Raw genomic sequence first — 13723 nt, forward strand, 5'->3', positions numbered from 1 at the left:
GGATATCTCATGTTAAATAATAATCTATCATCTACACACACACACACACACACACACACACACACACACACACTCAGTGGGCTGAGACCTGATGCTGAGTGGCAAAACCAATAGAGTCAACAAAAATGTTGAGTGTAGTTTTGATAGAGTTATCAGATTGCAGTATTTGAGTATAGATATAGCTAATCTGCTAACAGCCTTGCAAATATTGACTAAGGGTCTGTATCCTTGGTTGCCTGCTCCTTCCAAGCCAACTTTCTTCCTATTTTGGCTGGTGGCCTGGATCACAGCCTGGTCAAGTTGGAGGCTAGTGGGATAAGTGGAAGGAGATTGGTAGCTGAGGTTTTAAAAGGCTTATAGCTTGGCTCCAGGAAAACAGAATTCAGAGTGGTGAAGGAAGACTCTCAGCTGTTGGGTCTTCTGTGAATTGCCCAGCTCAAAATCTCTCTTGTAGGGGTGGGGGGTGTCATTTTTACCTCAAAAGTTAAGTTCTTTTGGCTTTCCTTTTCCCTTCTCATCCTACCAAATCACTGCATCTCAAGTGCTTCATGTTAATTTTTAAACAGCAGTTCGATTATTAACTGGGATGGTAACTGCATACAGGCTCTAGGATTGAGCTGAGATGCTTCTGGGCCCTGCTGGCATTAAGGTATTTCTCTGAAGCAGTACCAGTGCCTTCTGCCGTTGATTTATGACCTCAAAAGTTTCAATTTGTCCAAAACTCTCCTGAGAGTTCTAAAGGGGGCCCCTTTTCATCTGTGGGTAGATGCTTCTATAGAAACTGGGGTGGGGGAAGTTGTCAGCAAGTGGGCAATACTTCCAAGTTCTTTCTAGGGTAGAGTGTTCAATGTGAATGAATGGAGGTTCATAAGGTGCAAGAGGCACAAGAATGAATGGACTAAGTTCTTGGGGGACAGGAGAATTCATTTTGGAAACCAACCATGATCCTGTTCCCCATCTCCCAAATCTGAGAGAGGCAAGTTTTCACTTTGGGTTCTGACTTTTCAGCTTCTGATTTAGGTCAGATGTGGGAAAGGTCACATAGAGGTCCTCTTCCAGCTATACCACAAACAGAATCTTATGGCAGTACTGCCACCAGCTTTGTCCAGGGCTTGCTTCTAAGGGCTTAGGTCTTTTATTGCCTGCCTGATTTGGACACCCCCATGACCAGGCCCCCTTACTAGGGCGTTATATTCTCATCAGACTCCTGTTCCCTTTCAAGGAAGGAGGGAAAGGGAACATTCTGCAGCTGCTACAATTGAGTCCTAAGACTTAGAGATAACCAGCTTAAGACACACTCTTAAGGAACAAAAGAATATAGCTTGAGGAGCTCACTGGCCTTAGAGCACTCAAAGTTCAGAAACTAAGACCAGAAAAGGGAAACTTGTGAAGGGTTGAAGTATTGAAATGAATGGGCAGTGTCACCAAGCAAAAGGCACAAGTTAGGGTAAAGCCTGGGGTGCAGCTTATTTATTTTAACCAGATTCTTCCAGAACAGAATTGGTTCAGTTCAGCTTCTGCTGATAGATATAGAGTTGTCTTAGGGGAGGGTAGACAAACCCTTCTGCAGAGAGGGTCACAAGTTGTCTTATAGGTTAGCACAAAGGACCCCAGTGAAGGTTGGTACTTTCCCCCAACCCCTCTTATAGAGGCATATAGATAATTTCCCCTTACATTTTTCTTCTAACAATTTTATGTAACACTCAGCTATACACTGAGTAAATGTATAAGTGCAGATTTGGCCAGGGCATATGTCCTCCAGATTTTTCAAAACTTTGACTCACTGCTTTAAAGCCAAGCATATCTTTGCTAGTAGGCGCCCATTGAACAGAATTGGCTGGATTTGGAGAAGAAGTTGTAACATTGTGTCAGGTAATCATAGGCATTTTTTCATGTCTCCAGTAGATATAGTATATTTTGTGGGTGTTACAAACTCCACTGGTTATGATAGGCCAGTTGTTTTCAGGCTTCTCTCTTGCCTTTCCATATTCTGGCCTGTGGGCCAGAGGAGACAGGGGACTTGGGAGTGCTGAATTCAGTTTGTCTGCGGTGGTAGGAAGGTCATAAGGAAAGTTAAGTGGACTCTCAGAATATGGATAGCATTGCTGTTCCCTCATGTTTGGAGTGTGTTTCAAGAAATATAAGTGGAGATAAGCACCTTGTGTGGCATGTCTGTGTGTATGTAGTCGGAGTGGCCCCCAGCATCCTACTACTTAGTACACTTACTGACTACTGGTCAAGGTCCCCCTTTTCTCTTCCCCCAAAGCTAAATGTTCGGCTTGGAAACCTAGTTCCTTCAGTGATTCCCTATTTCAAATAAAAGGATTTAAGTTGACGTATGACCACGTGAGCACATAATACAGCACATTATTGTGGCATTTGGAGCGAAGACCCAGGCAGGCTTTGCCTGTGATTACGTTTTCTAGATTCTCTACAGAGAGAGAGCTTTTCCCCCACCCCCACGTACCCACCTCCTCCTTCTCCTTCTCCTTCCCCTTCTCCGGAGAGTGCTCTTCCAGCGGGTTGCAGTTTTCAGTGCTCATGGAGCGGTTCTAGGAGAGCTAGCTGATGGGACTGGAGGCTACACCGAGAGGATGGAATTTATTTTAAGGTATTTCCGTTGATTGTTCATATCTAGAGTGAGTTATAGCTGTGAGAGACAAAGGTCAGGCGAGGAGACCCTGGCTTATGGACAGGACCCTCAGCCTTTCTCTTCCTTTGTTTCTCTTTTGGAAACGAAACCGTTTGAAAGATTCCCAGTAGTACCTCAGACTCTGAGTTTAATTCCCTGGAAAATTGAGGGTTATAAAGAAAGGAGTACTTGGGAGCTACTAGGTGGGCCCAGTAGTCTCTAGTATGGGGGTGGCTTTGTCCACTGCCAGGCTGGAGTCCCAGGAGCTCAGCCCCAAGCAGAGGGAGGGTCCTGAAGTGCCGGGCGCAGGCCGAGGTGGCGGAGCACAGAGCTGGAGGGCAAGACCTCTCGGAAGGCGTGGGGGACGGGTAGAGAAGAAGGGAAATATTTCCTAGATCAGTAGTGTTTGCTGGTGGGGATGGAGGGTTAGGGCTGACCTGGGCAGCCTGAGCAGATGCAAGAGGAAAATCGATGGAGGAAATGTACAGATGCGCTGCCATTTTATTGATGATGCTTCCAGCCACTTTGTTCAGTGCTGGGTTGCAGGGCATGCTTCCCCACACGCTGGGACCTAAGGAGCCAACCCAGAGGGAGCGCCATTGTTTCCAAGAGCACCGAGGACCGAGGACCGAGCACTGTCTGCCTGGGAGGGATGGAAAAAGACAGCTCAGACCTAGGAGAGGCTAGGGGTGGTGGTGAGCATGCTGATTGCCTGGAGGCTGGGTTATTCTCACATTCAGAAGGGAGCTGGTACTATGTTTGGGTTTCATGGGTGTGTTCAGTGTGGGTGCTCCCTGAATACCCCCAAGCCAGGTTGAAGAGTTTAAGAACTGACCAGTGTGCCCTGAGTGGGACAAAAGTCTAGAGACAGAGTTATCAGAAAGCAGGGGCAGACATCTCTGGCTTCAGAGCCCCAGAAACAGAGTGGTTGCCAGGATGGAGGAAGATGAGAGTTAAACTGTGCATCCAAATTACAGGGAAAGCCTGAGCTAATTGGGCTTTGGGGACCCCACATTCCTGGAAAGTGTGAAAACTCTTTGAAAAGGTGGAAGAAATTCCACTTTCCTCTGTTTCTTTGAGCAGGAAAAAAGGTGCCTGTGAGGAGTTAGGAATTGGATTTGCCTCTACTTTTTTTTTTTTAAATCTCATTTCCTTAAAAAAAAATAAAATAAAACCAGATTTCCCCTACTCGAGTGGAATTTACTTCCCTAGAACAGAAGGATTGATTCTGCCCTTCCCTATGCTGGTCTCGGCCGTAACTGTTTAACTGAAGCCATTTCTGGTGCTCTAAAACACCCCTTGGAAATAAAATGTAAGCTTTAATTGCTGTTCAATTACTTGTCAGCATTTCATATGATTTATGACCCAGTTCTGGCACATTTTTGACCCAGTTAAAGACTCATAAATAATATAGTTTCGCTAGAAAGAATGAGAAAGGGAATAGAGGTTTGTTAGAGGCATCTTTTTATTGTTGCTTCAATGCCAGCAAACAGAATAAATATCTAACGATGGACTCTTGAGCTGGTTCTATATAAAAGCATGCACAGTGAGAAGAAGCCAATAGCTGCTTTTATAGAGCATGGGTTGGTTTATCCTCCCAGGAAAGAACTAAAACCACTCCATTATAGCTAAACTATCAGCTATTTTAAAAAGCCGGTCCCCTTCTACCTTCAAAATGCCAGCCTCACTCTCACAGGCAAGTATAATTCCTCAATGACTTTTCTTCCCATTCTGAGATTTCAATGCCTCTTCTTGCCCACAATTACCCCTCACCTTCTTCCCTGGTTGCACAGGTAGCCTTGGAGCCGCTGAGGCTCTCTCACAGATATGCAGGACATTGCCTTGCATGGTAGAAATGTACCACCAGGCACCTTTGTTGCTCCAAGTACTCTTCTACTGCTGAGAAAATGTTTTCTTCTAGTCCCCTTGGAAGAAAAATTAGGAACCATGGGGACTTGAGGTGAGTTCCAGGAGCCATTGGGTCCTCTCAGCAAAGAGAAGCTTGGTGAGTTTGAAGAAGCCGGGTGAATTGTTGAGGGATTTGCCTAGAAAGGGCACAGCCGGCAACGGGTAATTTCTGAAGGCAAAAATCGACAAGCGTATTTTCTTTTAAAAAACAATAACAAACCAATAAACAACTTCAGCCGTTATAAATTATTTTCAATCATCTTGCCTGCGCTTGCTCCAAAGCCAATCCTTTGGATTTCATAAGAGAATGAGGCCCGCCTGTCGGGATGCCAGACCTTAGTCTTTAAGTCAGAGCCCCACTTCTGCCTGCCGGGCCTGTGACTCAGAAGCCACCTAGTCAAGGGCGGGTGGAGGCCCTGATCCGAGCTGAGTTCCCACCCCAGATCTCCCCGGGCTCCTGCCTTTCCTCAGGTCCAGTCTCCGTGGTTTACCCGGCTTGGTCTTGGCGTCCTGAAAAGGTATGGGCTCTAGGCGCCCCAGCCTTTGCTTGGGCGCCCTCAGTCCCCTCGGCCCTCTCGGCCCATCCCGTCCCCTCCCGGGGCAGGTTCTCACAGAGAGCCGGCCTTCCCTGCAGCTGGCTTGGCTGAGAGGGCGGTGAGAGTCTCGTCAGCAGTTTGGAGGAGAAAGTGCGGGTTGATTATTGACCCACGCCTTCTTTCTTCAAATGCCATATCCGACTCGGCGGGTTTGAAGAGAAAATGCCGCGGAGCGGATTTTTGCGGCTGACTCTCACCTCCTACGCGGCTAGCTCCAGCTTTCAAGTTGTGCCGCTGCAATATGCCATAAGGAGCAAGTGTTTGCTGTTTTGTGCTCTGTTTACAGCTTTGGGGCGCCGAGTCATAAATCTTGCCTGGCCATAAATGACAAAAACCATTGGTATGCATGAGGCCACCCTGGCCCAGAGTGCTTTTTGATTTCTCCCTTTCCCCTGGCTTTGTTTTTGCTCTAAGGTGACACTTTGGCTCCCTGACAGTTTAAACATACTACTTATATTTTTAACACCTTCCTTTGAGAAGGACCCGGCCATTGACGCCTTGGAATTGCAGGAAAGCTCCATTTCTCTCTTTTTGCCACACTCATACATGTTGCAGAGTTTGCTGCTGAACCTATAGAGCTCAGGGAAGACTTGGGAGGAATACCATCCTTTTTAAAGTTATGACAATATTACCAGGCAAACTGCCTTTTCTCAGCTCTCAGTTCAGTAAAGGAAGACCACTTTACTAACGCGGGTGTCGGGGAGAGACATATCATGCATGTCCATTTGTGCTGGGGTCAGAGTTTTATCTGCCTTCCCTGTAGGTGAGCTTCGTGTCTGTACTATTCAGTAGGCAACTGGAGAGCTGCTAGGCACCCTTGCATGTGCTTGAGCCCAGACACTCATTTCACCCCTGGGTCAAATGTGCCTCTGCCCCAGGACACTTCCCTCCTGCCTACCAAAATGCCAAGAGTTTCTGCTTAAAAATATCACCAAAGAGACCCGTTGGCTCTTGAGAAGGTCTCTGGAGAAAGGCCCTATCTCAGCACCCTGAAGATTGGCTTTGGGGTGCCTGGATCAGGAATGGCAGGTGAAGTAAACTCCCAAACTCTGGGGAACTCATTTCTGGTTCTCTCTTTACCTTTACCCCCACCCCTAACTGGAATTGACTGGGGGAGAGGGTTGTGTGGTTTCTCAAACGGATTCCTAAGAAATAGAGCCCAGCAAGAGAGCCCCTTTGTGAGAGCCATTCGTCCTCATTAGCATAATTTTCCTGGACTTTAGTGACGCCTAGGAGCGAGGAGAGGGAGGGGTGGGGGGAGGCTGCCCTCCTCCCGCCGCCAAGCTCCCTCTCGCTCCTATCCCTCCCCTCGCCTCAGCCCCATCCCCCACGCCGGCCCGCGCTTCCCCTGCCGCCTTGGTCTTCCCTCCCGCCCGCCCCCAGCACCCCCACCGCACCCCCGACCAGACGTTGCTCCGCGTGTAATATTCATAAGAAACATACCCAAGTCGGTGCCACTAGCCCAGGCAGAGCCCGGCGCTGCGCTAGCGCTTATCTCCTGGCCGCGGCTGCTGCCCTCAGAAAGGGCAGGGGGCGGGGGTTGTGGGGGAGGGGTGGGCGGGTGGGGTGGGTGGGAGGGGGGTCCAAGCCGCCCCAGTCCGCCCTGGGCGAGCCGTGCCGGAGCAGCAAGGCGACCACGCTGTGTGCGGCGGCGTCCGGGCCTTGGGGTCTCCAGCCCGCCCGCCGTCTCGGCTGATGCTGAGGGTCGGTGCCCATCCCGCGCGAGGGGACCCGGCGGGGCAGCGGAGCCGGGCTGGGGGCTGGAGCCCGAGCCTGCGCTCGCGGCGCTCTTCAGAAGTTAAGGTAAGCAGGGGCACAACCGGCCGCTCTGAGCGCTGAATGGCGGAGTTTACGTCTCGGTGATTTATAGCTGCAGACTTAAATCTCGGTTCAAGAAGAGTTCACAAGCCGGAGCTTCCTTCCCGGCAGTGACTGATACCCTTACACTTTGAGTTCAGGCCGCTTTCCCATCCCCGCCCCCACTCACCCCTCTCCCCTCATCTCGGCCTCAACTTTTCTGGGTCGGGAAGGGAGCTAGGGGGCAAGGGATGCAGGGGCTCTTTCTCGATGATCTTGTTCAAACTCGGGGTGAAAGCAGACTAAGAAAGGGACTGGAGTGGAAAGAGGGGGCAGTATCTAGAGGAAGGAGGTCGAATTTGGGCATACCTTGGAGAGAGACAATAGCTCTTGTTGCCTGCACTCGATTTAGCCTCCTTCAGCTCCTGCACCTGGGGGTTATTGTCCAGAAACAGATCTTTGCAGAGGAACTCCCTTCACTCCCAATCCTTGCTTGGGGGGTACAAAGCAAAGTTTCCTGGCTGGCAAATCTCCAACTTCTTTACTAGGTTGGAAACTTTGGGGGCTGAGTTGTGGGAGAATTGTGTGAGGTCCAAGGTGATTGCGGACCTCAAACAATAGGAAGGACTTTGGTGGGATCTTGGTGTTGAATGCATATTTTAAGTTTATGGGGGCTGTCATATGCTCTTTGATTTTTTAAAAGGTATTTTCGTTATTTTGCAAGACAATGCACAACTTGATGAAAAGGCTTAAGTAAGCCGCAGGCCCCTGATAATGGATTAGCAAGTCACTAGAAACATTGCAGGTTCAAAATTAACTTAATTTTGTTTTATCTAATATCTTGCTGTTCAAGTGTCTAGAATAATTTCTTGACCTGACGTTTTTACACAAGTCTAGTATCTAAAAAATTTTATAATGCCAGACATTAACACTGTCAAATGTAATAGGAACTGTTTTCAGCGAAAGAACAAGAAACCAATTCAGTAAATTGCTATTCAGTTTTAAATTTTACTTTATCCTTTATTTGCTTTCCACCATGGTGTCTGTACCTGCTTATCTATTTCCAAAAGAGTAACAGTACTCCAGGGCTCATGATTATGCACAGTAACTCCGGATAAGTGATGCTTTAATTTTTAATTGAGGTTCTGGAAAATTAATTGTGCCTGTTTTCCAGATGTTGGTCAGATTGTTGGTTTAATAATGAAATCTAAAGGAGTCCATTATTAAAAACAAAATTATAATCATCCACTGGTAGATGCTTATTAAATTATTTTTTTCTAGTTAACATCTGCTATCCCTGGAAAACTTGAATAATTCTGGGATTTAATATACATAGTTGGGGCATGAAGTGTATACCATTTTCTTAAAGAATTATCATTACAATGTTAATACAGGGACTTACATTTTGAATGTGTGATGTGTGTGAATATATGCAACTCATATGGAACTTTTCTTGTTGAGAGCTAGAGGTTAAGCATGCAAAGGTTGGAAACAAAGAGTAAATGTAGATTTCATTTCTGCAAACTAAATTAAAAAGGGTTAAGGTTTTCACTTGCTTTTCAGATTGTTATTGCTCCTCACCTTTTCTTTTCTTTTCTTTCCTGGTGGTGCTGGAGATCAGGGACTCTTGCAAGATAGGCAAGTGCTCTACCACTGAGCTACATTCCCAGACTTTAGTGTTATCCTTTACTTGGTGTTTCTGAAGCAGGTAAATAGACCAAATAACAAATATCAACAACAGCAGCACACAAAGATCAGGGAACTCTGGCAGGATTTTATGGCTTGTGCTTCCATGCCTCGTCCAGAGCCAAATGACCCCCATACATCAAATTACATAGCAGTTTCTAAGACAGAACCTATTATCGTTAAGTTGGAAAGAGAGTTCAAGCCGTGGTCATGGAGATGAACGCTGGTTTTTCAGGTTCCTGGTGGGCTGTTTTTTTCTCTAATCCATCATGTTTTAACAGGTAGAATTTGATCATTGCTCTGAATAACAGCACCTCAGAAAATCCAAGACAGGGGGATCTGGGAACCTGTAACTGGGGAAAGGAGGTGGGGGTGACTTGCTGCAAAGTGCCTGAGAAGTAGCAGAGGAAAAGAGTAAAGAACTGTCCATGATTTGAGTTGTGACTTGCTGGATAGGATGATGTTGTTGGTCCCTTCCTAACATACACACAGACCTGTGTTCCACCCAAACTTTTATCTCTGGGCTTCTTAGCCACAGGAGCTCATTTAGAGGAGGTGGGTCCTATCCCTGAACAAAGGTAGATTAACTGCCTAAAAAGCTCAGCTTCTGAAACCCAGCCTGGTCAGATAAGGCAATTGCTTACTTTGTGTGTGTGTGTGTGTGTGTGTGTGTGTGTGTGTGTGTGTGTGTGCAGAAACCTCTCTTGAGGACAGGAAGATCCAAGCAGGGGCTGGATGAGGAATAACCACATCTTATGGCTCTTTTTGGCAATGTCAGTACTAAAGTAGGGATTCCAGGAAAAAGCGGGAAGACCCCCAAGCTCCCCTTTGCCTTCTGGCTGGTTCTCCAAGATCCAGACAGGGGAGAGGCTTGGGGTCTCTAGTTGATAGTAAAGGGACAGAGATGAAGGGGCACCCACGTTTCTTTTCCCCCCATCCAAAAGAAAGATTCCAGTCTTGTTCTTTCCAGCCTACCAGGCCTTTCTTGTTTTGGACCTCTGCTCCAGAGACTCAGCTTCCAGCCTCAGTCATTCTCCTTTCTCTCCCCGGAAAATCCCCCAACTCCAGACGCAAGTTAAGCAAATATTTGTAGCTGCCAGTAAATTCCAGCGGCTTTTTATAGTGCGGCTCCCTGCGCCCGGGGCCAAGTCGTGCTGCTAAATATTGCTGACCACTTTTTCTTTTATGGCTTTCATGTCACTTAGCTATTGAGAGTAAGATGGATTTGCGCGGAGCCCTCACTGCGCTGCGCTTCTCGCCCCCCCCCCCAGGTCTGCGGCAAGCGGCCATTGGCGGCGGAGCGTCACGTGACCTCGGGGGCGTGCCAATGTGCGCCCTTACGGGTGTCAAGCCCCTGTCAGAGTGTGCGATCAAGATTGTGAGACAACGCGATGCAAAAAGCGACCTACTACGACAGCGCGATCTACGGTGGCTACCCCTACCAGGCAGCCAACGGTTTCGCTTATAATGCCAGTCAGCAGCCATATGCGGCATCCGCCGCTCTGGGCTCTGATGGCGAGTATCACAGACCTGCTTGCTCACTCCAGTCTCCCGCCAGCGCAGGGAGCCATCCAAAGGCGCATGAACTGAGCGAAGCGTGCCTGCGTACCTTGAGCGGCCAGTCCAGCCAGCCCCCAGGCCTGGGTGACCCGGCTCTGCCCCCACCGCCACCCCAGGTTGCACCCCCTGCCCCACAGCCACCCCAGCCCCCACCGCAGCCCCCTGCACCCACCCCTGCGGCTCCCCCGCCCCCTTCTTCTGTCTCCCCTCCTCAGAATGCCAATGGCAACCCCACCCCTGCCAGCGCAGCCAAGAGCCCCCTGCTCAACTCGCCCACCGTGGCCAAACAAATCTTCCCTTGGATGAAAGAGTCGAGGCAAAACACAAAGCAGAAAACCAGCGGCTCCAGCTCAGGTAAAGGGGTGCTTTCTGGAGGAGGCTCCAAGCCACTTCCAGCCACAACCAGCAGAGTGTAGAACATTTCCAGAAATCCACTGCTCCCACTCTCCTTCCTTCCCACCTCAAAATTTTCCAGAATCTTGGCAATTTAAGGAGGTGATAAGGCCTCTGTGTACCAGGAACCCCCAGACACAGACCTGATGGGAGTCTCTCTGGACCTCCCCAAGAGCAAGTGGAGACTAATGAAGTTGGAATCCCTCCATTTCATTTTTGGAGTTCTGATCTCTAGGCAGAACCATCCTCAGCTTCACTGTTTCTCTTTTAGCACAGATCCTGTATTCTAATGAAACAGTGACATCCTTCTCATATTGAAATGAGGCAGAATAAAAGCAGGCCTAGTCACCCTCCAAGTCAGATTCAATGGTTTGTCTATGATTAGAGCCATTTTTGCTTCAGCAGATGGAGTGGCTACCTCACCTCTGGGAAGGCTTTGCTCAGACTTAGTTACAATGAAGGCAGCCAGGGATTTCCTGGGGGAGGGGATTCAGCTTGTCATCTTAATGGGAACCACATGGGCCTCCTGGAACTGGAGTCCAATGGAGGAAAGGCCCCAGGCCTTGGGCTTCCTAGCATCTTGGCTACCTTTGCCCCTGCCCTCTCTAGTTGCCAGGGCTCTGCTCCAAGCCTGAGCATCTGGGGCCTCCAGAGCCAGGATTTGGGGGCCAAGGAGGACAGGAGGGCATAACACTTGTAGACAAAGCTCTAGTAGGCTGCTTAATGACATGGGGAGCTCTAATGGATAGGTCATCATGAGGGACCTGAGCCTCCCCACCAGAAATGGATAGCATCAAGGAGATCTTTCTGGGCAGAAGCCTTTCAGTTTGGGATTTTCACTCTGCCCATCTCTGGATAGTTGGAGAATTGGCCAGTTGAATCTGCTGCCTCATCATTCAGTCAGCTAAGGAGGAAAAGAAGGTTTGGAAGTATACATTAGGTGTCCCAAACTTACTGGATACTGGAAAAGAATGATGGTGGTGAGACCTGCCCACAGGAAATCTTGTCTGATGGGCCTAGAGGACCAGTAAATGTATCAGTGCCAGGAAGGAAATACAGACCAGGAAGGCTAAGTGGAGATTTCTTTCCACCTCAGTGGAGATTTCTGTCCACCTCCCTCTTTGAAAAAGCCTATAATTTGTTCCCTAGCTGAATGAGGGACTAACCACCTATATTGTTTCCCCCACCAGAGAGAGGACAGCACCTAAATCCTATTCCTCTTGGGGCCCTAACAGATGGAGGGATCTTTGGGTCCTGGAGAAAGAGAGGCCAGGCTGGTTCAGGAGCTGGGCTGGGCCATATGCAGCCCCTGACGTGCTCTTCCTGTCTCTGTCCTGGCAGGAGAGAGCTGCGCTGGTGACAAGAGCCCGCCTGGGCAGGCTTCATCCAAACGCGCACGAACAGCCTACACGAGTGCGCAGCTGGTGGAACTGGAAAAGGAGTTCCACTTCAACCGTTACCTGTGCCGGCCGCGCCGAGTGGAGATGGCCAACCTCCTGAACCTCACAGAACGCCAGATCAAGATCTGGTTCCAGAACCGCCGCATGAAATACAAGAAGGATCAGAAGGGCAAGGGCATGCTAACGTCATCGGGGGGCCAATCTCCAAGTCGCAGCCCCGTGCCTCCTGGCGCTGGTGGCTATCTGAACTCTATGCATTCGCTGGTCAACAGTGTCCCATATGAGCCCCAGTCACCCCCACCCTTCTCCAAGCCCCCACAAGGCACCTATGGGCTGCCTCCCGCTTCCTACCCTGCACCCTTACCCAGCTGTGCCCCACCGCCACCCCCACCCCCACAGAAACGCTATGCAGCGGCAGGGGCAAGCGCAGGGGGCACTCCTGATTATGACCCGCATGCTCATGGCCTGCAAGGCAACGGCAGCTATGGGACCCCACACTTACAGGGAAGCCCCGTCTTCGTGGGGGGCAGTTATGTGGAACCCATGAGCAATTCCGGGCCAGCACTCTTTGGCCTAACTCACCTCCCCCACGCCACCTCTGCTGCCATGGACTACGGGGCTGCTGGGCCACTGGGCAGCGGTCACCACCACGCGCCAGGGCCGGGGGAGCCACACCCCACCTACACGGACCTTACCGCCCACCATCCTTCTCAGGGAAGAATTCAGGAAGCTCCCAAGCTCACCCACCTGTGATGGTGGGCTGGGGCTGCGTGCCGGGAGAGTCCCCCCCCCCACCTTTTTCTTTCTTTCTTTCTTTCTTTTTATTTTTTAAATGTTTTTCCTGCCCTTCCCTTTTCTCTCTCCTCCGCTCCCTTCCCCCGCCCCCCCCCGTTTTGTTTTCTTTGGTAATGCATTTTTATAGTTTATGTGACGTAGCAATTTTGGTTGCTGGAATGGCTGTCAGTATCAGTAGCGATATTTATCTCTTCCCGCCCCTCGCTTGGCCACTGGCCCTGCGCCCTTTACCTTCTTCATTCTTTGATCAGAAACAGGGTATATGAACAAATTTTCTAGTCGAGTTTTCAAATGTGAATTTGTTCGTACTTTATGGTTCCCGAGGGGGAGCGATTACTTTTTATTTTTTTTTATTTTTAGTTTTTTAAATTGCACTTCTTGTAAAGAGCGAGAAAAAAAATCAAAGGCGCTTTGAAACAGGGGCTCCCTGTACAAGGATGACTAAGTGTACGTCTTTCCGTGTGTGTATGCTGGTGAACAGTCAGATTTATTTATATTTTTTTTGCAAGCATTGAATAGTCTAAGTTTTAAATATTATTTATCCCCATCCGTTCGTATTTATATTAAAGAAATTCTGTACCCTGATTGTTCAGAAGGTTTTCTTGGGCCTTTTGTTCAATGGTGTATTGGCGTACTTATAAAATTTTTATTTGAAAGGGAAATATAATTCCTTGATAAAACGGTAATGATGCAATAAACCAGAGAGGATCCAGCGTTTGAAAACAGTGATTTAGGTTTGTAACATCCGGCAAAACTGAACAACCAATCTGTAAACGCGAAAAATGCTAAGATTTGTTTTGAGAGTTCTACATTCCTTGCTGCTCACATTCTGAGAACAAAACAAAAAATAAAAAATAAAGTTTTTATTCTGATTAACATCCGTGTTCAAAAGGGGTTCTTTGGCTGAAGATGGGTGTCTGCGTGGACTTCAGGCGGAAGCGAGCTGGCGGAGTAGG

The 13723-nt window shown here is 48.7% G+C and overlaps 1 protein-coding gene and 1 long non-coding RNA gene across 8 annotated transcripts in view; one reads left to right on the plus strand and one right to left on the minus strand.

The window, feature by feature from the left end:
- The window catches only part of Hoxa3 (homeobox A3), a 44595-nt gene extending 30952 nt beyond the window's left edge, over window positions 1-13643 (plus strand). For 6 of the 7 annotated variants that reach the window (XM_013355968.4, XM_078039930.1, XM_005319142.5 and 3 more), the window contains 2 exons: window positions 9891-10533; window positions 11914-13643. In XM_013355968.4, the coding sequence (XP_013211422.1) occupies window positions 10011-10533; window positions 11914-12725 (1335 nt within the window). In that variant the 5' untranslated portion in view covers window positions 9891-10010 and the 3' untranslated portion in view covers window positions 12726-13643. Of the gene's footprint in view, window positions 1-6800; window positions 6940-9890; window positions 10534-11913 lie in introns of those variants that run through there. The other variant, XM_040291792.2, reaches the window with a different exon arrangement.
- LOC144375365 (uncharacterized) lies at window positions 4080-6729 on the minus strand. The gene is made up of 2 exons (XR_013435093.1): window positions 6580-6729; window positions 4080-4709 (listed from the first exon to the last, which is right to left on the minus strand). It is a non-coding gene; the product is annotated as an uncharacterized LOC144375365 (long non-coding RNA).
- Window positions 13644-13723: the final 80 nt, after the last annotated feature.

This window comes from Ictidomys tridecemlineatus, chromosome 2 (genome assembly GCF_052094955.1).
Source record: "Ictidomys tridecemlineatus isolate mIctTri1 chromosome 2, mIctTri1.hap1, whole genome shotgun sequence".
Lineage (NCBI taxonomy): Eukaryota > Metazoa > Chordata > Mammalia > Rodentia > Sciuridae > Ictidomys > Ictidomys tridecemlineatus.